The sequence below is a fragment of the Gopherus flavomarginatus genome, chromosome 2 (genome assembly GCF_025201925.1).
Source record: "Gopherus flavomarginatus isolate rGopFla2 chromosome 2, rGopFla2.mat.asm, whole genome shotgun sequence".
Taxonomy (NCBI): domain Eukaryota; kingdom Metazoa; phylum Chordata; order Testudines; family Testudinidae; genus Gopherus; species Gopherus flavomarginatus.
The window spans coordinates 859,015-883,595 of NC_066618.1; the positions used below are offsets into that span (position 1 = coordinate 859,015).

Below are 24,581 nucleotides of genomic sequence, written 5' to 3' on the forward strand. Positions count from 1 at the left end.
CACATCCATTCCAGTTAGGTGTGCGCGCTGCGCGTGCACGTTCGTCGGAAACTTTTTACCCTAGCAACTCCAGTGGGCCGGCAGGTCGCTCCCTGGAGTGGCGCCGCCATGGCGCTCAATATATATCCCTGCCGGCCCACCCGCTCCTCAGTTCCTTCTTACCGCCGTGTCGGTCGTTGGAACTGTGGAGCGCGGCATAGCTGTCCTCCACGTCCCTAGCTCTCCTTGTTATCTCTCGTTATCTCTCGTATTGTTATAGTTGTTAGTTAGATTGTTAAGTATAGATAGTAGTAATTAACTGTAAATAGATTGTAAATAGTTGTTCGCCGGGGGCTCTAGCCCTTCCCGGCACCCGGCACCGGGCTCATGCCTGGTTCGCCGGGCTTCAAGCAGTGTGCGGCCTGCAAGAAGCCTATGCCCACCAGCGACCCCCACGACGCGTGCCTGAAGTGCCTGGGGGAATCGCACAGATTGGACAAGTGCCGCATCTGCAAGGCTTTTAAGCCAAGAACAAAAAAGGAGAGGGATCAAAGACTCCGGACTCTCCTTATGGAGGCGGCACTTGACCCGGCGGCTTCGCAGGCCGTGATCTCGGTGCCGGCACCGGATCGCACCGGCACCGAAAAGACTCCCCGGCACCGACCTTCTCCGGCACCGGGGACAGAACCAAGACCGTCGAAGTCTGCTACTCCAGCCAGGCAGACCCGACTGGAGCGCCCGGCCTCAACATCGGCCGCGGCGCCGCAGGCACCGTCGACTCCGGGCCCGGCGGGTCCGTCGAGTCCGGTGCCGCCAAGCTCCCCCATGAGATCTGGGGTCGAGATATTGGTCCCATCCACGCCGGAGACCTTCGCCTCGGCTCGGGACCTCATTGCCTTAACTGAGCCTACTCAGCTGCCACCCCCGGTACCTCCGGTGCGGGTCGCGTCTAGAGGCAAGCCAATGATGTCGGCACCGTCTAGGGACTCGCGCTCACGGTCCAGGTCCCGACGTCACGGCAGATCGAGATCTCGTCGCCGCTCGCAGTCCCGGCACCGCTCTCCTCGGCGGTACCGGTCGCACTCGCGGCACCGGTCGACCTCAAGGCGGTCGCGGTCGGACTCCAGCCGCCGATACCGGCACCGTGACTCCAGGAGCCAGTCCCGCCGTCACTCGCCGCACCGGTCGACCTCCCGGCACCGTGCTGGTGGCAGGTCCCGGTCCCGGTCGACCTCCCGGCACCGAGCTGGTGGCAGGTCCCGGTCCCGATCCCGGCACCGAAGCGGCGGCCGGTACCGGTCCAGATCCCGGCACCGAGACAGGTCCCGGTCCCGATCCCGGCACCGATATGACTCCCGGTACCGATCCCCGGCACCGAGAAGATCTTCGGTGCCGACCCGCGCAGACCCTTACCAACCAGGGTCTGCCCCGCCGTGGCCTTCTAGACAGCCGTCGGTCTCCTCCCAAACGGACAGCGGGTATGCGTTGGGCACCAACCGGCAGGCGGCGCTGTTTCATGACCCACCACAACACGACCAAGGCCCGCAGCAATGGGGGTTTTGGACACCCTGGGCATACCATCAAGCCCAGGGGCCCCAACAGCTTCCTGCTAGGCCTGCGACGGCGGAACACAGGGTGCCGGAAGCCTCATTGTCTCGCCCCCCTCCCTCCCCGGATGGGGAGGAAGGGTCCAAGCAGCAAGACTCTGCTCTGGCTCCTGAGACAGAGGCGAGGGCCGAGGGAGACCCTCCATTAGACACTCTCTTGCCGGGGGTCTCCTCATCCTCCTCCCCTGATGAAGCGGTGGCTGGTACCTCCTCCAGTAGCCCCCCCCCCGCTGGACCTCAGGGCACACCAAGACCTCCTCAGGCGAGTAGCTCAGAATCTGAGCCTACAAGCCGAGGAGGTCTCGGAAATAGAGGATCCGATTGTTACCATCCTCTCATCCGATGCTCCCACCAGGGTCGCCCTACCCTTCATAAGGACCATCCAGGCCAACGCCAATACCATCTGGCAGTCTCCGGCCTCCATCCCCCCTACGGCGAGGGGCGTCGAGCGGAAGTACATGGCCCCTTCTAAAGGCTATGAGTACCTCCATATACACCCGACACCGTGTTCCCTGGTGGTACAATCAGTAAATGACAAAGAGCGTCATGGGCAGGAAGCTCCAGCCCCCAAATCCAGGGAGGCCAGGCGGATGGACCTCCTCGGCCGTAAAGTATACTCGGCTGGGGCGCTGCAGCTCAGGGTATCGAACCAGCAGGCCCTGCTCAGCAGGTACGCCTTCAACTCCTGGGTGGCAGCAGACAAATTTAAGGAGCTGCTGCCGCAAGACGCCCGCCAGGAATTTGCAGCCATCTTAGATGAGGGCAAGAAGGTTGCACGTACATCTTTGCAAGCTTCTTTGGACGCTGCAGACTCGGCTGCCCGCACCCTCGCGTCGGGAGTAACGATGCGCCGCATCTCCTGGCTGCAGGTCTCTGGCCTTCCTCCGGAGCTCCAGCATACCATCCAGGACCTCCCATTCGAAGGCCAGGGCCTGTTTTCCGAAAAGACAGACCCCAGACTCAAGAGTCTGAAGGACAATCGGGTCATTATGCGCTCCCTCGGGATGCACACACCGGGAACGCAACGCAGACCCTTCCGGCCACAGCAACAACAGCAGCGCAGGCCATATTCCCAGTTCCGCCAACGGCAGGACCTTAACAGGCGCCGTGGCAGGAATGGAAGGCGCAGGCATTCGGGGAACCAAGGGGGACAAAACCAAGGCTCCTCTAAGCCCCCGCCTGGACCCAAGCCTTCATTTTGAAGGTGCGCCCGAGGGCGCAGTAACAGTTTCTCCCATGGATCCTTCCCCCCCGTTTTCCAACCGCCTTTCGTTTTTCCTCCCGGCGTGGACCCAAATAACATCGGACCGCTGGGTCTTACGCACGGTGCAGACGGGATACCGCCTGCAGTTTGTATCATTTCCTCCTTCCCGCCCCCCTTCCTCGTCCCTCTTCAGGGACCCCTCTCACGAGCAATTCCTTCGGCAGGAGGTACAGACGCTCCTCAGCAAGGGAGCTATAGAGGCGGTTCCAGAAAACGAGAAAGGCAAGGGGTTTTATTCCCGTTATTTTCTGATCCCCAAGGCCAAGGGAGGCCTCAGGCCTATCCTCGACCTGCGAGAGCTCAACAAATACCTGGTGAAGTTGAAGTTCCGCATGGTATCCCTGGGGACCATTATCCCATCCCTGGATCCGGGAGACTGGTACGCCGCCCTCGACATGCAGGACGCGTATTTTCACATTGCCATTTGGCCACACCACAGACGTTTCCTTCGCTTCGTAGTGGGCCCCCTTCATTACCAATTTGCAGTCCTCCCATTTGGCCTTTCTACGGCCCCGAGGGTGTTTACAAAGTGCATGGCAGCTGTTGTGGCACATCTTCGACGCAGTCGTATCCACGTGTTCCCTTATCTAGACGATTGGTTGATTCGGGGCACGTCGGAACGGCAAGTCTGCAACCATGTCCGCGTGATCACCGGCACGTTTGCTACTTTGGGCCTCTTGATAAACATGGACAAGTCCACCCTGATCCCCACGCAGAGGGTGGAATTCATCGGGGCCGTCCTGGACGCCACCGTGGCCAGGGCCTTGCTGCCGTTGCAGAGGTTCCAGGCATTGTCAGCGATCGTTCAACGACTGCGGGCAGCCCCCTTGACATCAGTGCGGACATGTCTAGCCCTGTTAGGCCACATGGCGGCTTGCACCTTTGTGACCGGTTATGCTCGGCTCCGCATGAGGCCCCTCCAGTTGTGGCTCATCGATCATTACCGGCCGGCAAGACAGCCGCTAGACATGCTGATCACGATCCCCCAAGGGGTGTTAGATTCTCTCGACTGGTGGCTAGACCAGTCGGTAGTGTGTGCGGGGCTCCCTTTCCACCCACCTCAGCCCTCGGTGTCCCTGACAACGGATGCCTCAGATCTGGGCTTGGGGGCCCACCTGGGGACCCTGAGAACGCAGGGCCTGTGGTCCCAGAAGGAGGTGGGGTTGCACATCAACATGCGGGAGTTGAGAGCGGTCCGCCTTGCTTGTCAGACGTTCTGCCATCAGCTTCAAGGTCGTTGTGTCGCGGTGTTTACCGACAACACGACGACCATGTACTATATCAACAAGCAAGGCGGCACCAGATCCTCTCCCCTGTGTCACGAGGCGATGCGACTCTGGGACTTTTGTGTAGCCCACTCCATTCACCTCACGGCTTCCTTCCTCCCCGGAGTACGGAACACGCTGGCGGATCGCTTGAGCAGATCCTTCCTGTCGCACGAGTGGTCCCTTCGCCCGGACGTCGCCCTCTCCATCTTCCGGAGGTGGGGTTATCCCCGTGTGGACCTCTTCGCGTCCGGGGGGAACAGGAAGTGCCAGGCGTTCTGCTCCTTTCAGGGCAGGGAGCCCGGGTCGATAGCGGATGCCTTCCTTATTCCGTGGTCGACCCACTTGTTCTACGCGTTTCCCCCGTTCCCTCTGGTCCACAGGGTCCTTCTGAAGGTGCGCAGGGACAGGGCTCGCGTGATCATGGTAGCCCCGGCATGGCCCAGGCAACATTGGTACCCCATGCTGTTGGACCTGACCATAGCCGACCCAGTTCCCCTGCCCCTTCACCCGGACCTGATTACCCAGGAGCACGGGACCCTCTGTCACCCGGACCTCCAGTCGCTGCACCTAGCGGCGTGGCTCCTGCGTGGCTGACCGGTTCTGAGCTACGCTGCTCCACACCGGTGAGGGAGGTGCTTTTGGGCAGCAGGAAGCCTTCCACGAGAGCGACATATTCGGCCAAGTGGAAGCGTTTCTCCTGTTGGTGCGTGGAGAGAAATCTCCGCCCTATGGAAGTTTCGGTGGCCGATATCTTAGACTACGTTTGGTCCCTCAAACAGCAAGGTCTGGCGATATCGTCGTTACGAGTCCACCTAGCAGCTATCTCCACCTTTCACCCGGGTGCGGATGGTCGCTCTATTTTTTCTCACCCGATGGTGTCTAGATTCCTTAAGGGACTGGAACGTTTATACCCTAACGTCCGTCTCCCTGCTCCAACCTGGGATCTTAACCTGGTGTTGTCCCGGCTCATGGGACCCCCCTTTGAACCGTTAGCTACTTGCTCCCTGCTTTACCTCTCTTGGAAGACTGCCTTTCTAGTAGCTATCACCTCAGCTAGGCGGGTGTCGGAACTCCGGGCTCTTGTGGTAGACCCCCCGTATACAGTCTTCCACAAAGATAAGGTGCAGCTGAGGCCACACCCTGCCTTTCTTCCCAAGGTAGTCTCGTCCTTCCACATCAGCCAAGAGATATTCCTTCCGGTTTTTTTCCCGAAACCTCACTCCTCAGGCAGGGAGCAGCAGCTTCACTCGCTTGATGTCCGTAGGGCTCTCGCGTTCTACGTGGAGAGGACCAAGCCCTTCCGCAAATCCCCCCAGCTTTTCGTGGCGGTAGCAGACCGCATGAAGGGGCTTCCTATCTCCTCCCAGAGGTTATCCTCATGGGTAACGTCCTGTATCAGGACCTGTTATGACTTGGCCCACGTTCCTACGGGCCATGTGACTGCGCATTCTACCAGGGCGCAGGCGTCGTCGCTGGCTTTCCTCGCCCATGTGCCCATCCAGGAAATCTGTCGGGCAGCGACCTGGTCATCGGTCCACACCTTTGCTTCCCACTACGCCCTGGTCCAGCAGTCAAGAGAGGATGCGGCCTTCGGATCTGCAGTACTCCATGCCGCGACTTCTCACTCTGACCCCACCGCCTAGGTATGGCTTGGGATTCACCTAACTGGAATGGATGTGAGCAATCACTCGAAGAAGAAAAGACGGTTACTCACCTTTGTAACTGTTGTTCTTCGAGATGTGTTGCTCACATCCATTCCACACCCGCCCTCCTTCCCCACTGTCGGAGTAGCCGGCAAGAAGGAACTGAGGAGCGGGTGGGCCGGCAGGGATATATATTGAGCGCCATGGCGGCGCCACTCCAGGGGGCGACCTGCCGGCCCACTGGAGTTGCTAGGGTAAAAAGTTTCCGACGAACGTGCACGCGCGGCGCGCACACCTAACTGGAATGGATGTGAGCAACACATCTCGAAGAACAACAGTTACAAAGGTGAGTAACCGTCTTTTCTAGGAGATAGGTATATCTCCTTAAAATTATAAAATAAATAAATTAATATACCTCTATCAGATCCCCCCCTTAGTCTCCTCTTTTCCAAGCTGAAAAGTCCTAGCGCCTTTAATCTCTCCTCATGTGAGACCTGTTCCAAACCCCTAATCATTTTAGTTGCCATTCTCTGAACCTTTTCTAGTGCCAGTATATCTTTTTTGAGATGAGGAGACCACATCTGTACACAGTCTTCGAGATGTGGGTGTACCATGGATTTATATAAGGGCAATAAGATATTCTCAGTCTTATTCTCTATCCCCTTTTTAATGATTCCTAACATCCTGTTTGCTTTTTTGACTGGCACTGCACACTGCGTGGACGTCTTCAGAGAACTGTCCACAATGACTCCAAGATCTTTTTCCTGATTAGTTGTCGCTGAATTAACCCCCATCATATTGTATGTATAGTTGGGGTTATTTTTTCCAATATGCATTACTTTACATTTATCCACATTAAATTTCATTTTGCCATTTTGTTGCCCAATCACTTAGTTTTGTGAGATCTTTCTGAAGTTCTTCACAGTCTGCTTTGGTCTTAACTATCTTGAGCAGTTTAGTATCATCTGCAAACTTTGCCACCTCACTTTTTACCCCTTTCTCCAGATCATTAATGAGTAAGTTGAATAGGATTGGTCCTAGGACTGACCCTTGGGGAACACCACTAGTTACCCATCTCCATTCTGAAAATTTACCATTTATTCCTACCCTTTGTTCCCTGTCTTTCAACCAGTTTTCAGTCCATGAAAGGATCTTCACTCTCATCCCATGACAACTTAATTTAAGTAAGAGCCTTTGGTGAGGGACCTTGTCAAAGGCTTTCTGGAAATCTAAGTACACTGTGTCCACTAGATCCCCCTTGTCCACATGTTTGTTGACCCCTTCAGAGAACTCTAATAGATTAGTAAGACACGATTTCCCTTTACAGAAACCATGTTGACTTTTGCCCAACAATTTATGTTCTTCTATGTGTCCCAACAATTTTATTCTTAACTATTGTTTCGACTAATTTGCTCAGTACCGACGTTAGACTTACCAGTCTGTAATTGCCGGGATCACCCCAGAGCCCTTTTTAAATGTTGGCTTTACATTAGCTAACTTCCAGTCATTGGGTACAGAAACCAATTTAAAGGACAGGTTACAAAGCATAGTTAGTAGTTCCGCAATTTCACATTTGAGTTCCTTCAGAACTCTTGGGTGAATGCCATCTGGTGCCGGTGACTTGTTGATGTTGAGTTTCTCAATTAATTCCCAAACCTCCTCTAGTGAGACCTCAATCTGTGACAATTACTCAGATTTGTCACCTACAAAAATGGGGTCAGGTTTGGGAATCTCCCTAACATCCTCAGCCATGAAGACTGAAGCAAAGAATTCATTTAGTTTCTCCGCAATGACTTTATCGTCTTTAAGCACTCCTTTTGTATCTCGATCGTCCGGGGCCCCACTGGTTGTTTAGAAGACTTCCTGCTTCTGATGTACTTAAACATTATGTTACGGCCTTTTGAGTTTTTGGCTACCTGTTCTTCAAACTCGTTTTTGGCTTTTCATTTTTACACTTAATTTGGCAGTTTTTATGCTCCTTTCTATTTACCTCACTAGCATTTGATTTCTACTTTTTAAAAGATGCCTTTTTATTTCCCATTGCTTCTTTTACATGGTTGTTAAACCACGGTGGCTCTTTTTCATTCTTTTACTGTGTTTTTTAATTTGGAGTACACATTTAATTTGGGCCTCTATTATGGTGTCTTTGAAAAGTGTCCATGCAACTTGCAAGGATTTTGCTCTAGTCACTGTACCTTTTTAATTTCTGTTTAACTAACCTCCTTTTTGCATAGTTCCCCTTTCTGAAGTTAAATGCCACAGTGTTGGGCTGTTGAGGTGTTCTTCCCACCCCAGGAATGTTAAAAGTTATTGGATTATGGTCACTATTGCCAAGCGGTCCTGTTATAGTTACCTCTTGGATCAGATCCTGCGCTCCACTCAAGACTAAATCGAGAATTACCACTCCCCTTGTGGGTTCCCGTACCAGCTGCTCCAAGAAGCAGTCATTTAAAGTATCGAGAAATTTTGTCTCTGCATTTCGTCCTGAGTTGACATGTACCCAGTCAGTATGAGGAAAGCTGAAATCCCCCACTATTATTGAGTTCTTTATTTTGATAGCCTCTGTAATTTACCTTAGCATTTCATTGTTACTGTCACTGTCCTGGTCAGGTGGTCAATAATAGATCCCTACTGTTATATTCTTATTAGAGCATGGAATTACTATCTATAGAGATTCTATGGAACATGTGGCTTCACTTAGGATTTTTACTTCATTTATTTCTACATTTTCTTTCACATATAATGCCACTCCCCACCCCCCACAGAGAAAACATTAAGATCATTCCCACTCTGTCACAGTCCCCCTCAGCCCTGAGCTCCCTGCCCACATCCAGGCTCCTGTGTGGAGTTGATTGTTCTGGTGGGTGCCCCGGGTGAGTGAGACAATCAGTGGCAAAGGCCCTAGGTTGCTCTGCGCCCACTTTTGGGACACAGTCACTGTGCTAGAGGTCAGTCCTTCACTCCAAAATGACACCCTGGGCCGTGGGAGGCTGCAGCAGGGTGTGGGGCATGCTCTAGCATGGAGGTTCCATAAAATGGAGTTTCCAGTGTGACAGACGTATCCCTGCTCTGGCATGCCTGGCAGCTGGTGCCCTGGGTGCGTCTGAGGGCTCCCACCAGCCCCTGGGTGCACCTGTTTGCCAGCTCTGTCCCTAAGGCCCTACCGTATGTAGTGATGCCTTGAGCCCCACTCCATGGACCCTGCAGCAGCAGCTCCTGCCTCAGATCCATGCTCTGTCTCTGCAGATTTCCTGTTGTGGATTAACCGCTCGGGCACGGTCCTGCCTCTTGCCCATGTCCCTGCAGCCTACAAGGTTACCTGTGCCCGCCCTGGGGTGCCCTCTGCTGCCAGCTGCCTGCGTTCCAGCGTCCTGGCCCTCACCGCTGACTTGCAGGACTTCGCACCATTCGCTCCGGAGGCGCCCAGCAGCCCCGAGGGCCCCCAGGAAAGCAACCTCACTGGGCATTTCCTGCCCACGCTCTGCCCTGCCCCAGGGGGCCCTTGCTACCAGCCCCCATCGGATTACTACTGCAGCCTGAGCAAAGAGCACTCGCTGGAGAGCCAAGGCAGCTCCACGCTCAGCAGCCCCTCGGAGTGCCTGGCCCCACAGCCTGCCACCACTTCTGACTGCTCCCCCAGGGGCACCTCCACAGCCATCCTCTTCCAGTTCCCTATCAGCAAGATCCTGGAGGAGGGGGAGGCAACAGCTGGTGGCCCTGGGCCTGATCGCAGGGGACAGCAGGCCCAGGAGGAACTGGACAAGGGGAAGGCAGCCCCAGCCGAGGAGCCCTGTGCTCTGCCCAGCTCCAAGAGAGGGCCAAGCGACGGGCTGCAGGGAGCTGAAGAGATTCAGAGGTATTGGGCAGGGCAAGATCTGGGCTCCCCGTCTTCATTCCCCCAGCACTGTCCCAGTCCCCTCCTCATCCCCTGTAGGGCATTGGTACAGAGCAGGCTCGGGACTGGGCAAACCTTACCCCCGGCTGGCCATAAGGACCAGGGTGTGCCTCCCCATCTGCGCCGCATCCTCTCCCTTCCTTCAGCCGCAGGGTACGGGTGCAGCGTGCCCATTAGTGGGTAACGTGCCCCAGGCCCAGCCAGGGTGTCTAGGGGCCAATGTGAGTCAAACCTCTGCCCCCCGGCCATGAGGCTCTGGGGTATAACGCTGCTGCCCCCGATCCCACTTCCCCGGCCGTGGGGTGTCTGAGGTATAACGCTGCTGCCCCCAACTCCCTTTCCCCTCCCCCAGCTGTGGGGTACTGGGCAGAGGGTAATGCTCCCCCCCCCCCCCGCTCTGTCCTCTGCAGGGTGGTCCTCTCAGTCAATGACAAGTGGCATTACTGCCAGAACTCGGACATCCTGGTGGGCTCTCGAGCCATGAGGGACAGGCACTTGCAGCTGCTGGGCTATTGCCTGGTTCAGGTAAGGGACCTGGGGCTGAGGAGGCTGGGCTGGCCCCGTGTGCCCCTCTCTCAGGTGCAGGAGCTGGGCGACTGCCTTGCAGGCTGGAGGGGAGTTACTAGAGGGCAGTGTGTTGGATGGGTCCATCCTGGAGGGAGCGGTAAGGGCTGTGGGGCAAAGGGGGCTCTGCCTGACAGCCCCGGAGGTGATACTCTGGGGATCCGCAGTCAGTCACCCCTTGTCAGACTAGAGCTGTGAGCCTGAGCGGCTGAGCAGGGGGTGCTGCCATCCCCTGCCCCATGACGAGACTCGGTGCCTGCCACAGGCCCGCAGAGCTCCAACCCGCCCTCGCTGGCTGCTCTCCACTGCCAGTGGGGGTGAGCATAGCACGTCCGCTCCCTGCCTGTGGGGAGGGCCAGGCGCCTCTGCCCAGAGCTGTCGCTGGGGGCCCAGCACACATCAGAGCAGGTCAGTGGCTCTGGGCAGCGTCACTGATCCGGAGCGGTTGCTGTTGGCCAGCAGAATTCAAGGTCTGAGGGGCACCCTAGGGTAGCGATTGAAGAGGTGGGCAGGCAGGTGGTTCTTCGAGGCCCCGTCCTTGGGGACCCCATTCTAGAGGCAAGAATCGTGGGTCAGCAGCATCCAGCGGGGCCTGCTGTGTCTGCATACCCTGGTGCCCTCCGCCCCATCCCCTCAAACTGGGCTCCACTCCTCGGCGTGCCTATGGCAGTGAGCCCTGGCTCATCTGTGACACCTGCACCTTATCACCCAATCTGCATTACTGAGGCCGGCTAGTTCAGTCTGGGGATGCCCCTTGCTGGCTGCCTCCTCTTTTCTTCCGCTAGCTCCTGGCTGCCTCATGGCTTGGCCTGTGCCCGCTGGCCTTCAGCCACACCTAAGGCTTGTGAGGGACTCAGCCGGTGCCAGCGTGCTTTGGCCTCTCGCTCTGTGCTGGTCCCACTCCTCCAGACTCACTCCAGATCATGCACCCAGTGGCTGGCTGCTCCAGCTTTTTGCTGGTGGACATTCTACCCTGAGATACCGCTCCATCAACACCCAGTGAATAGAGATCCCCCTCCGCCAGTGCCAAGCAGCATCCTCAGTCCTAAGAGCGAGCTCGGCTGGTCTGGCTGGCACATTGGCAGCACCACTGCCTGCTCCAGGCGGGGCAGATCGGTGCACCGTACCCGGGGTATTTGGCCTTGGCCTTGGCCTCTGCACCTTCCGACTCTGTCTCAGGCCCAAATGCCAGCTGTCTCTGCTGGGTGCAGCACTGCTGGCCCTCTGCCTCGTCTGGTGTCAGTGGCCCCCACTTAGCCCTTGCTAGTGTGAGGGGCCAGAGGTGAGGGGCATGGAGGGCTGTGATATATAGGAGGTCAGTGGCCCTTTTGGCCTTAAACTCAGTCTCTAGTCCCAGTACCGAGGGCTCTCTCTGGGTGCTGGCACCAGTGCAGGCACCAGGACTCGCCATGCTGCACCTGGTACCGACATGAGTCTCCAGCAGTACCAGCAGATCTGTAACTACCAACAGCTCAAGCCTTGGTACCGATGTTACTATGCCAGCTCCCTTTGGCACTAGGATTTTCTCTGCCGACCCGAGGGGGCAGCACCTCCTCTAGAGCAAATATACCCCAGTGCCCCTTCTCCAGAGTCCAGGCAGTCAACACCTTCTGCTAGGACTTCCCTAGGAGTCAGTCAAGGGGCACCTGGATGCTGCCCCACAGCACACCCAGACCTCAGACAGCTGCTTCTGCCCTGCTACATCACCTCAGGCCCTGCGCCCACCCTGGCCTGTCCCTCTGGCCTGCTGCCTCAGGACCTTCCATCAAGCACCCCAGATCCTCTTCCTTGATCAGATAACCAGAACCTCAGAGCTGAAGAGGAATCTGAGGATGATTGAGAGGAGAACAGAGGGCGAAGGAAGAAAGTGAACCCCGCTTCCCCCCACTGACTTCAGGTCCTTCCAGGAGTTGCTGGGAAGAGGAACATGTGCCCTAGATATGGGCCTCTGAGCTATGCAAGAGAAAGCACATAACTTGTTTGATAACGTCCCCTCACCCTGCCCCCAGGCAGTCCCAATAAACCTGGGAAGGGCCAGGCAGGATCCAACTACGAGTACCTCTGCTCTCATCCAGCTCTGGGCGCCTTAACGTGGGGCTGCAGAGAGCCCCCTGATGGAGAAGGGTCTCCGAGATTGGATCCCTGCACACCAAAGCCTGGTCTTGGGCATCACTGCGGCTGCACAGCAAATATCAGGCCCCATTCACCAGATGTGCCAAGGGGCTGGGGTGACACAAAGTGTCTTCCTGATAACAAGCTCCTGTGTGTAGCCTGAGCCAAGGAATGCAGGGGTTAGAACATCTCTGCAAGTGACCCTGGCCCAGCCTGGGCATCCTGTCTCCCACCCTCAGGGGCTGCCAAAGAGGTCCAAAATGCTACTGAAGATCTTCCCCTCTGGGGACTGGACCATTAGCTCCCATCCGGATGGGTCGTTGCACACCCTGAAGGACTCTAGGAACGCTGAGCTCCCTGGGTATGTGGTTTTCTCCTGGTAGTAGGTGTATATGTCGAGGGCGGGGTCAGTTTGGACAGAGAACCTCCTGCCAACAGAGGTAGCTGACTATACTGCTCAGAGAAAATGTCACTTCTCCTGCAGGGAGCTCCCGTCTCTTCTACCACCCCCCTATATTGTCCCCAAGGAGGAGGACTGGCATTCGGGTCCTCCACAGCCTCCTTCATTCTACTCTGCTTTTGTTGCACTTTCCCATTTTTCCCAGGCCTGGGCTGGGATTACATCACCACAGCTACCAGAGGCTGCTCCATGCGTCCCGCCCCCATCCCTGTCACCCACAGGAGCCGAAGAAGGCCCATCTCAGGAGTTCAAAGGGAGGAGCTTCTGTTCTCACCACTTATCCCAGAAGAAAAGTGGGAGGTGCCCTCTCCTGGACCTGAGGTGACTGAACTAGTCCATCAGCTCCAGTTCAGAAGGCAACACGAACCTCCCTCATGCCCTCTAGATGCTCAGGGTTGGCATGTGGCTGTTAACCTTCCCCATGTGAGTTTTCACACAGTGGTTTGTCCAGCCCAGAGGCTGCCCCTGCTTCACAGCACGACAGGAGTGTTACGATACAAGGCTCTAGCTATTTGCAGTGTTCACAGAATGCCTGGCCGGACTGGCGCACACCTCTGAGAGACACCCTACCCTGTCCTCAGCCTTTCGCTCCTTACAACTGAGAGTGAATTACAGGAAGTCGCCTCTCTCCTCCCAGGGGCTGTCTAGAGTGCCCATGGGCAGAGCCATGCCTCCCTTGAGAGGTGTCAGGCCATCCCTGGTCTCCTCCCCGAGGGAAACTGCAACTGCAACAAGAACCTGGCTTGGGCTGTTGGGTTACATGGTATCGAGCATACACCATAACACCACTCGCCAGAGTTCACCTCCGCCCACTCCGAGGCTGTCTGGAGCCTATTTCTCAGCCCACTAAACATCAGGGAATCTGAGAAAGGTAGGACTGACAGGGACCTTGAGAGGTCACCTGGTCCAATCCCCTGCATTCAAGGCAGGTCTACATAATAACTAGACCATCCCTGACAGGGGTTTGTCCAACCTGCTCTTAAAAGCCTCAAATGACAGGGACTCCACAACCTCTGCAGGCAATTTATTCCAGTGCTTAACCACCCTGACAGGAGGTTTTTCCTAATGTCCAACCTAAACCTCCCTTGCTGCAATTTAAGCCCCTTGCTTCTTGTCGTAGCCTCAGAGGTTAAGGAGAACAGTTTACCTCCCTCCTCCTTGTGACAATCTTTTATGTACTTGAAAACTGTTACCATGTCCCCTCTTAGACTTCTCTTCTCCAGACCAAACAGACCCAGTTTTTTCAATCTTCCCCCATAAGTTATGTTTTCTAGACCTTTCATCATTTTTGTTGCTCTTCTCTGGACTTTCTCCAATTTCCTGAAATGTCAGGCACAGAACTGGACACAACACTCCCGTTGAGGCCGTAACAGCGCAGAGCAGAGCGGAAGAATCACTTCTCATGTCTTGCTTACAACACTCCTGCTAATACAGCCCAGAAGGATGTTTGCTTTTTTTGCAACAGCGTTACACTGTTGACTCACATTTAGATTGTGATCCACTTTGACCCCCAGATCCCTTTTTACAGGACTCCTTCCTAGGTAGTCACTGCCCACTGTGTGTGTGCAACCGATTGGTCCTTCCTAAGGGGAGCACTTTGCATTTGTCCTTATTGAATTTCATCCTGTTTACTTCAGACCATTTCTCCAGTTTGTCCAGATCGTTTTCAATTTTAATCCTAATCTTCCAAAGCACTTGCAGCCCCTCCCAGCTTGGTATCGTCTGCAAACTTTATAAGTGTACTCTCTGTGCCATTATCTAAATCATTGATGAAGGCATTGAACAGAACCGGCCCCAGATCTGATCCCTGCAGGACCCCACTCGTTATGCCCTTCCAGCTTGACTGTGAACCACGGATATCTACTCTCTGGGAACAGTTTTCCAGCCAGTTCTGCAGCCATCTTATAGTAGCTTCATTTAGGTTGTATTTCCCTAGTTTGTTTATGAGACAGTCATGCGAGACAGTGTCAAAAGCTTTACTAAAGTCAAGATATACCACGACTACCACTTCCCCACCGAAGGTTTGTTACCCTGTCACAGAAAGCTATTAAGTTGGTTTGACATGATTTCTTCTTGACAAATCCATGCTGACTGTTACTTATCACCTTATTATCTTCTAGGTGTTTGCAAATTGATTGTTTCATTATTTGCTCTTTTATCTTTCTGGGTACAGAAGTTAAGCTGACTGGTCTGTAATTCCCTGGGTTGTCCTTATTTCTTTCTTTATAGGTGGGCACTAGATTTGCCCTTTTCCGGTCCTCTGGACTCTCCCATCTTCCTTTACTTTTTAAAGACAATCGCTAATGGCTCCGATATCTCCTCAGTCAGCTCCTCGAGTATTCTAAGATGCATTTCATCAGGCCCTGGTGACTTGAAGTGATCTAACCTATTTTAGCCTCAGATCCTACCTCATTTTCACTGATGTTCACTGTTAGACATCTGATTGCTACTAATCTTTTTGGTGAAAAGAAACAGTCATTTAGCGCCTCTACTATTTCTCACATTTTCTGTAGTTGTTCCCTGTCATGGAGTCCCTGGGCGATGCTCTGGAACTGCTCCCCAGAAAGCCCGGCAGGATTTTGGGAAGCCTCCTGTCCCTTGGAGCAGACTGTCTTCAGAGCAAGAAGCTCACACAGCTTCGCCTCCTGGGTCTGACCTTGGAGCATTCAGGATCCTCTGACCCTCCGTGCGCTTCCCACAGCGAGGGCGCCCAGGCGGGGTCCTGGGGAAGCCAGAGGGTCCTGCCCCCCCACTTTGCAGTCAGACGTGACTCTCATCCAGCCAGTAACACAGAGGTTTATTAGATGACAGGAACATGGTCTAAAACAGAGAAGACGGTTACTCACCGTTGTAACTGTTGTTCTTGGAGATGTGTTGCTCGTATCCATTCCAGGTAGGTGTACGCGCTGCGCGTGCACGTTTGCCGGAAACTTTTTATCCTAGCAACCCCAGTGGGCCGGCAGGTCGCCCCCTAGAGTGGCGCCAGTATGGCACTAGATATATAGCCCTGCCGGCCCACCCGCTCCTCAGTTCCTTCTTGCTGGCTACTCCGACAGTGGGGAAGGAGGGCGGGTGTGGAATGGATGTGAGCAACACATCTCGAAGAACAACAGTTACAACGGTGAGTAACCGTCTTTTCTTCTTCGAGTGATTGCTCATATCCATTCCAGGTAGGTGATTCCCAAGCCTTACCTAGGCGGTGGGGTCGGAGTGAGAGGTCGCGGCCCGGAGTACTGCAGAGCCAAAGGACGCATCATCTCTGGACTGCTGAACCAGGGCATAATGGGAAGCGAATGTGTGGACCGATGACCAGGTCGCCGCCCTACAAATCTCTAGGATTGGGACGCGGGCAAGGAAAACCAGCGATGATGGCTGTGCTCTGGTGGAGTGAGCAGTCACACGGCCCGTCGGAATGTGGGCCAGGTCGTAGCAGGTCCTGATGCAGGAGGTAACCCAGGAAGATATCCTCTGGGAGGAAATCGGCAGCCCCTTGACCCGGTCCGCTACCGCCACGAATAACTGGGGGGACTTGCAGAATGGTTTGGTCCTGTCCACATAAAATGCTAGCGCCCGACGGACATCTAGCGAGTGGAGCTGTTGCTCCCTGCGGGACGAATGGGGCTTCGGGAAAAAGACTGGGAGGAAGATCTCTTGGTTAACATGGAAAGCTGAGACCACCTTGGGAAGAAAGGCAGGGTGAGGCCTCAGCTGTACCTTGTCTTTATGGAAGACGGTATACGGTGGGTCCACTGTGAGGGCCCTCAGCTCTGACACTCGTCTAGCTGAGGTAATGGCCACTAGGAAGGCGGTCTTCCACGAGAGGTAGAGCAGGGAGCAAGTAGCTAATGGCTCGAATGGAGGGCCCATGAGCCGAGTTAGGACCAGGTTGAGGTCCCATGAAGGGGCAGGAGGGCGGATTTGTGGATAGAGCCGCTCCAGTCCCTTCAGGAATCTCACCACCATAGGGTGGGAGAAGACAGAACATCCGTCCACTCCAGGATGAAACGCGGAGATGGCCGCTAGGTGGACCCGGAGGGACGACAACGCCAGACCCTGGGTCTTGAGGGACCAGATGTAGTCTAAAATAGTGGTGACGGGAGTCTCCATAGGGCGAAGACCTTTCTCCGAACACCAGCAGGAGAAACGCTTCCACTTAGTTGAGTAAGTAGCCCTGGTGGAAGGCTTTCTACTGCCCAAGAGAACCTCCCGAACCGGGGTAGAACAGTGTAACTCGGAGCCTGTCAACCACGCAGGAGCCATGCTGTAAGGTGTAGAGACGGAAGGTCCGGGTGACAGAGCCTGCCTTGGTCCTGGGTGATCAGGTCCAGATGTAGGGGCAGGGCAACTGGGTTGGCTACTGAGAGGTCCAGCAACATGGGGTACCAATGCTGTCTGGCCCATGCTGGGGCTATGAGAATCACCCGAGCTCTGTCTCTGCGCACCTTGAGGAGAACCCTGTGTATCAGCGGAACGGGAGGGAATGCGTAAAACAGATGGGTCGTCCATGGGATCAGGAATGCATCTGCTAGAGACCCTGGCTCCCGACCCTGGAAGGAGCAGAATGCTCGACACTTCCTGTTCTGCTTGGACGCGAAGAGGTCCATCCGGGGACGACCCCACCTCTGGAAGAGTGAGAAGGCGACGTCTGGACGGAGGGACCACTCGTGCGAATGGAAGGATCTGCTCAGCCGATCCGCTAGAGTGTTCCGCACTCCCGGGAGATAGAAGGCGGAAAGGTGAACCGAATGGGCTATGCAAAACTCCCAGAGGCGCATTGCCTCGAGACACAGGGGAGAGGACCTGGTGCCGCCCTGCTTGTTGATGTAAAACATGGTCGTCATGTTGTCGGTGAACACCGCGACACAACGACCTTGAAGGAGATGGACAAACGCTTGACAAGCAAGACGGACCGCTCTCAACTCTCGTATGTTGATATGGAGGTTGATCTCTTGAGGTGTCCACAAGCCCTGAGTTCTCTGGGTGCCGCAGTGTGCCCCCAGCCCAGATCTGAGGCGTCAGGGATGCCGAGGGCTGGGGCGGATGGAATGGGAGCCCCGCACAGACTACGGACTGGTCCAGCCATCACCGAAGGGAGTCCAGTACCCTCTGAGGAATGGTGACGACTGTGTCCAACGAATGTCTGGCAGGCCGGTACTGCGCGATGAGCCAAGATTGAAGAGGCCTCTTGCGGAGTCGGGCATATGCCGTCACGAACGTACAGGCTGCCATGTGGCCTAGAAGGGCCAGACATGTTCGTAGAGGGGTCAGCGGGGCCGCCTGCAAGCGCAGAATGATGGCCGACAGCGACTGGAACCTGGGCAAGGGTAGCAAGGCCCTGGCCAGGGTAGAGTCCAGAACGGCCCCGATGAACTCTATCCACTGCGTGGGGAGCAGAGTAGACTTGTTCACATTGATGACGAGGCCCAAGGCAGCAAAGAGGGTGCTGATCCTGTCGACATGGTCGCGGACCTGCAGCTCCGATGTGCCTCGGATCAGCCAGTCGTCCAGATAGGGGAAGACGTGAATGCGGCAACGTCGAAGGTGTGCGACGACGACTGCCATGCATTTCGTAAACACCCTCGGGGCCGTAGAGAGGCCAAACGGGAGGACCGCAAATTGATAATGTTGGCGGTCGACCACAAAGCGGAGGAAACGTCTGTACTGGGGGGCAATGGAGTTGTGGAAATAAAGCATCCTGCATGTCGAGGGCGGCGTACCAGTCTCCGCGATCCAGGGATGGGATGATGATTCCAAGGGATACCATACGGAACTTCAACTTCACCATATACTTGTTGAGTTCCCGCAGGTCGAGGATGGGCCTGAGGCCGCCTTTGGACTTGGGGATTAGAAAGTAGCGGGAATAAAACCCCTTGCCCTTCTCGTTTTCCGGAACTGCCTCTATGGCTCCCTTGACGAGGAGCGCGTGCACCTCCTGACGGAGGAATTGCTCGTGAGAGGGGTCCCTGAAGAGGGACGGGGATGGTGGGGGGGGAGGGGGCGAAGAAAACTGCAGGTGATAACCGGCCTGCACCGTATGCAAGGCCCAACGGTCCGATGTTATTCAGGTCCACGCCGGGAGGAAAAAAGAAAGACGGTTGGAAAACTGCGGGGAAGGATCCGGAGGGGAAACTGGTACTGTGCCCTTGGGTGCACCTTCAAAATGAAGGCTTAGGTCCTGGAGGGGCCTTGGCGGAGCCTTGGTTCTGCCCCGTTTGGCCACCAGACTGCCTGCGGCGGTTGTTCCTGCCGCGGCTCCTAGAGAGGTCCTGCCGCGGGCAGAACTGAGGGTACGGCCGCCGCTGCTGCTGCTGGTTCTGCTGCCGGAATGGCCTGCGCTGTGTCGCAGGCGTATGCATTCCCAGCGACCGTATTATGACCCTGTTGTCCTTGAGGTCTTTTAGTCTAGGGTCTGTTTTATCAGAAAACAGGCCCTGGCCTTCAAAGGGGAGGTTCTGGATTGTATGCTGGAGCTCCGGTGGAAGGCCAGAGACCTACAGCCAAGAAATTCGGCGCATCGTGAGCCCCGAGGCCAGGGTCCGAGCGGCCAAGTCGGCAGCATCAAGGGAGGCCTGTAGCGATGTCCTTGCTACTTTCTTGCCCTCATCCAGGATGGTGGAAAACTCCTGGCGGGCGTCCTGTGGCAAGAGCTCCGCGAACTTCCCTGCCGCTACCCACGAGTTGAAGGAGTAGCGGCTGAGGAGGGCCTGCTGGTTTGAGACCCTGAGCTGTAGCGCCCCCGCCGAATAGACCTTGCGGCCCAGGAGGTCCATTCGTCTCGCCTCCTTCGACTTGGGCGCTAGGGCCTCTTGACCGTGGCGCTCCCTGTCGTTCACCGACTGGACCACCAATGAGCATGGTGTCGGGTGAACGTAGAGGTATTCTTAGCCCTTCGAGAGGGCCATGTACTTCCGTTCCACCCCTCGAGCGGTCGGAGGGATGGAGGCCGGTGACTGCCAGATGTTAGCGGCGTTGGCCTGGATTGTTTTTATAAAGGGCAGGGCCACTCTGGTGGGCGCATCGGCGGAGAGGATGCTCACCACCGGGTCCTCAATTTCAGACACCTCCTCCGCTTGCAAGTCCAGGTTCTGTGCTACCCGGCGGAGGAGGTCTTGGTGCGCCCTAAGATCGAGCGGGGGAGGGCTGGAGGACGAGGTACCCGCCACTGCCTCATCCGGAGAAGAGGACGAGGAAACCCCCGGCAACAGAGTGTCCACGGGGGGTTCCATGTGGGGCTGCACCTCCGTCTCTGGAGGGAGCTCTGGGTCCCGGTGACTGGACCTGCCGTCTGCTTCCGGGGAGTGAGGGGGTCTAGATACTGTCGCCTCCGGTGGTCTGCGTTCCCCGGTAGGGCGGGGGGTAATGTGTTGCGGACCCTGGGCTTGGCAATACGCCCATGGGGTCCAAAACCCCCACTGTTGAGGCCCTCGCTCTTGTGGTGGAGGGTCCTGGAACAGGGCCGAGTGTCTGTCCTGGCCCATGGCATAGGTGCTGTCAGCCTGGGAAGACACCGATGGCTCCCTAGAAGGCCATGGAGGCGCTGAGCCTGATTGGTATGCGTCTCTGTGCACTGAGTCCAACGCTCCCCTCGGTGCCGAGGGTCGGTGCCGCGACCCAAATCGGTGCCGGGATCGGGATTGGGAACGGCGTGATGACCGGTGCCGGGATCCGGATCGGGATTGGGAGCGATGTCGGTGCCGGGAGCGGGACCGCGACCTTCAATGAGCGCGGTGCCGGGACGGCAGCGGAGACCAGGACCTGCCACCGGCGCGATGCCGGGAGGTCGACCGGGATCGGGACCTACCACCGGTTCAGTGCCGGGAGGTCGACCGAGGAGCCGAATGTCAAGGTGAACGGCTCCTGGAGTCTCGGTGCCGGCGGTGAGAGGAGCCCGACCGGGACCGTGCAGATGGCGATCGGTGCCGCGAGTACGACCGGTACCGCCTGGGAGAACGGTGCCGGGACTCCGAGCGGCACCCCGAGCGCGAGCGTTCACGCCTCCGGGGTGATCGGTGCCGGGACTCAGGAGACAGCGCTCGAAGCATCGGTTTACCCCTGGAAGTTACCCGTCCCGGGGGTGCCGGCTGAGCCTGCGATGGCTCCGTCATCGCGATCAAGTCCCGTGCCGAGGCAAAGGTCTCCGGCGTAGACGGTACCAGTAGCTCGACCCCTGATCTTAAGGGGGAGCTAGGAGGGGCTGGACTCGACGGACCTTCCGGGCCCGGAGTCGACAGCAGCCCTGCAGGCGGTGCCGCGGCCAGGGTAGGAGCCGGGCGCTCCACTCGGGCCTGCCTCGATGGTGTTGCAGATGCCAAGGGACGTGAGTCTGCTCCCGGTGCTGGAGATGGTCGGTGCCGGGGAGTCTTGCCGGTGCTGGCGCGGTCCGGTGCCGGAGTAGAATTGGCCGACTGCGCCGCCGGTGCCGGAGTCAGAGCCGCTTCCATGAGGAGAGCGCGGAGCCTCTGATCTCTCTCCTTCTTCGTGCGAGACTTAAAGGCCTTGCAAATGCGGCCCACTGGAGTTGCTAGGGTAAAAGTTTCCGGCAAACGTGCAAGTGCGGCGCGTACACCTACCTGGAATGGATATGAGCAATCACTCAAAGAAGAACCTGTAGGTACAGAGAACCGGACCCCTCGCCAGGGTCCATTTTGGGGCCCAGCGAGCTAGACACCCACGTCTGCCCTCACTCCCCACCCCCAGGCAGCTCCAAACTGAAAACCCCTCCAGCCCCTCCCTTCTGGCTTTTGTCTCTTTCCCAGGCCAGGAGGTCACCTGATCTCTTTGTTCACCTTTAGCATCCCCTTGCAGGGGGGAGGGGCCCCGGCCATTTGCTGCCAGGAGGCAGAGTGTCGGCCATTTATGCACACTGGAGACTTAAGAAATGCATAGGAGAAACTGAGGCACCTACACAGTATTCAGAGGAAACATTAAGAACAGTCCCACTTCATCACATTCACCCACTCACTGAGTAATGGGCCTACCCTGTCCTTGGTCTTCCTCTTGCTTCTAATGTATCTGTAGAATGTTTTCTTGTTACCCCTTATGTCCCTAGCTAGTTTGATCTCGTTTTGTGCCTTGGCCTTTCTCATTTTGTCCCTACAGATTTGTGGTGTTTGTTTATATTCATCCTTTGTCATTTGACCGAGTTTCCACTTTTTGTAGGACTCCTGTTTGAGGTTCAGATCATTGAAGATCTCCTAGTTAAGCCAGGGTGGTCTCTTGCCAGACTTCCTGTCCGTCCTACACAGGGGGATAGTTTGCTCTTGTGCCCTTAACAATGTCTCTTTGAAAAACTGCCAACTGTCTTCAGTTGTTTTCCCCCCTAGACTTGCTTCCCATGGGATCTGACCTACCAACTCCCTGAGTTTGCTAAACTCTGCTTCCTTGAAATCCATTCTCTTTATTGTGCTGTTCTCCCTCCTACCATTCCTTAGAATCATAAACTCGACCATTTCATGACCACTTTCATCCAAGCTGCCTTCCACCTTCAAATTCTCAACCAGTTCCTCTCTGTTTGTTAAAATCAAATCTAGGACAGCCTCCCCCAGTAGCTTTCTCCGCCTCCTGAAATACAAAATTGTCTCCCAATATATTCCAAGAACTTGTTGGATAATCTGTGCCCTGCTGTGTTGTTTTCCCAACAGATGTCTCAGTAGTTGAAATCCCCCATCACCACCAAGTCCTGTGCTTTAGATTATTTTGTTAGTTATTTAAAAAAAGCCTCATCCACCTTTTCTTCCTGGTTAGGTGGTGTCAGGGTCACCCACCCCGAACTCTAGGGTACAGATGTGGGGACCTGCATGAAAGATCCCCTAAGCTTATATCTCCAGTTTAGGTTAAAAACTTCCCCAAGGCACAAATTATTCCTTGTCCTTGGATGAGTACTGCTCCTACCAAGTGATTTACACAAACATTTAGGGAGGGCCACCTGGAGCCCTACCTCCCCCAAAATATTCCTCCAAGCCCCTACACCCCATTTCCTGGGGAAGCTTGAGAATAATATACCAACAATTGTTTACCAAGTGAGCGCAGATCAAACCCCTGGGTCTTTAGGACACTGAAAAACAATCAGGTTCTTACAAGAAGTTTATTTAAAAAAAAGTAAAAGAAGAATCTCTGTAAAATCAGGATGGAAGATAACTTTACAGGGTAACAGAAAGATTCAAAACACAGAGGATTTCCCCTCCAGGCAAAACTTTTAAGTTACGAAAACAGGGATAAACCTCCCTCTTAGCACAGGGAAAATTCACAAGCTAAAACAAAAGATAATCTAACACATTTCCTTCCTGTTACTTACAATTTGTAATCTTAGAGGCCATTAGTTCAAGTATGGCTTGGGGAGATGTATTTTCCCTGCCCTGGTTCCTCGCTGACCCAGAGAGAACACAAAACAAAAACCTTCCCCCACAGATTTGAAAGTATCTTCTCCCCTCATTGGTCCTTTTGGTCAGGTGCCAACCAGGTTATCTGAGCTTCTTAACCCTTTACAGGTAAAGGAGGGATTTTATGCTACCCTTAGCCGTATGTTTCTGACAGGTGGTCTGTAGTAGACCCCTACCATGACCTCACCCTTGGTTTTTACCCTCTTACCCAGAGACTTTCAACAAGTCTATCTCCTATTTCCATCTCAACCTCTGTCCAAGTGTGTACATTTTTTATATAGAGGGCAGCACCTCCTCCTTTTCCTTGCCTGTCCTTCCTGAACAAGCTGTACTTTTCTATACCAATATTCCAGTCATGCGTGTTTTCCCAAGTCTCTGTGATGCCAACTATGATACATAGTTCTGTTTATTTACTAGCATTTTGAGTTCTTCCTGCTTATTTCCACTACTTCTCACACTAGTATACGGACATCTAAGATAGTGATTTCACTTCCCTGCTATGTTCCCTCTGGTCTCTCCTTTGTCCCTCCTATAACAGCCCATGCTCCTCCCAGATTCTGATCCATCTCCCAGGTCTCCATGTTTTTAATGTACCTGTGGGCTTTTGTCTCCTGCCCCCATCCAACCTGGGTTAAAGCCTAACTAGACTAACCAGACTGTACCCAAAGATACCCTTCCTCGATAGGTGGTCCCCATCTCTGCTCAGCAGTCTCCTTCGCATATGGCCATGTGCCTCAGGCATAACCCTTAGCTTGGCAGACACAGTCCTCAGATGGTTGTACCCCTCTGACCGCAGATGGTGGAGGGTTCTCTAAACCAGCTACAAACTCCCTGCTGTATCCGTGTGCTGGAATTCCATATGATCTCAGTAGCCTGCGAGGGAGAGCAGTGAGATCCTGAGACCCACCTCCGCGTGGGCCGCTCCTGCTCACCCCAGTCTGCAAGTGAGAAGCTAGGACATGGTTCTCTCTGCACAGGGTAGCTCCCAGGGTCCATCCCCTCCCAGGAACAAACCACGCTCTGCTGGCTTACCTCGCAGCCAGGACTGAGCTCCCATGGGGCGGGGTGGGCTCTGAAGGACTCTTCTCTGTGTTCCGCCCGTGGGGCCCGCTATGATGGATCTGCTCTGCCACCGACAAGAAGAGCAGGTGCCAGCCCAGGATCCTTCCATGCTGTTTCCCTCATCCTCTGATTTGAAGTTCTCTTATGAGAACATTGCTCCTGTTTCCCTGGCACCCCAGCTTATAGGATCCATCGGGCAGGGTGCAGCCTTGGTAGTGCTCGTAGCCCCTTATCGACCTGGCTTCTGTTGGCTCCCAGCCCTGCTGCATCCGTCCACAGCCACCAGTCTGTCTCCTCAGGCGGCCAGACTTGCAGCCGCAGGTTCAAGAGCAAACTGCCCCCCCACCC

General features: G+C 55.3%; 1 protein-coding gene across 3 annotated transcripts in view; it reads left to right on the forward strand.

Moving 5' to 3' along the window:
- The window catches only part of FASTK (Fas activated serine/threonine kinase), a 52,621-nt gene that overhangs the window by 15,199 nt on the left and 12,841 nt on the right, over nt 1-24,581 (forward strand). For all 3 annotated transcript variants that reach the window (XM_050942488.1, XM_050942489.1, XM_050942491.1), the window contains exons 8-9: nt 9,008-9,617; nt 10,067-10,181. In XM_050942488.1, the coding sequence (XP_050798445.1) occupies nt 9,008-9,617; nt 10,067-10,181 (725 nt within the window). The remainder of the gene's footprint in view (nt 1-9,007; nt 9,618-10,066; nt 10,182-24,581) is intronic.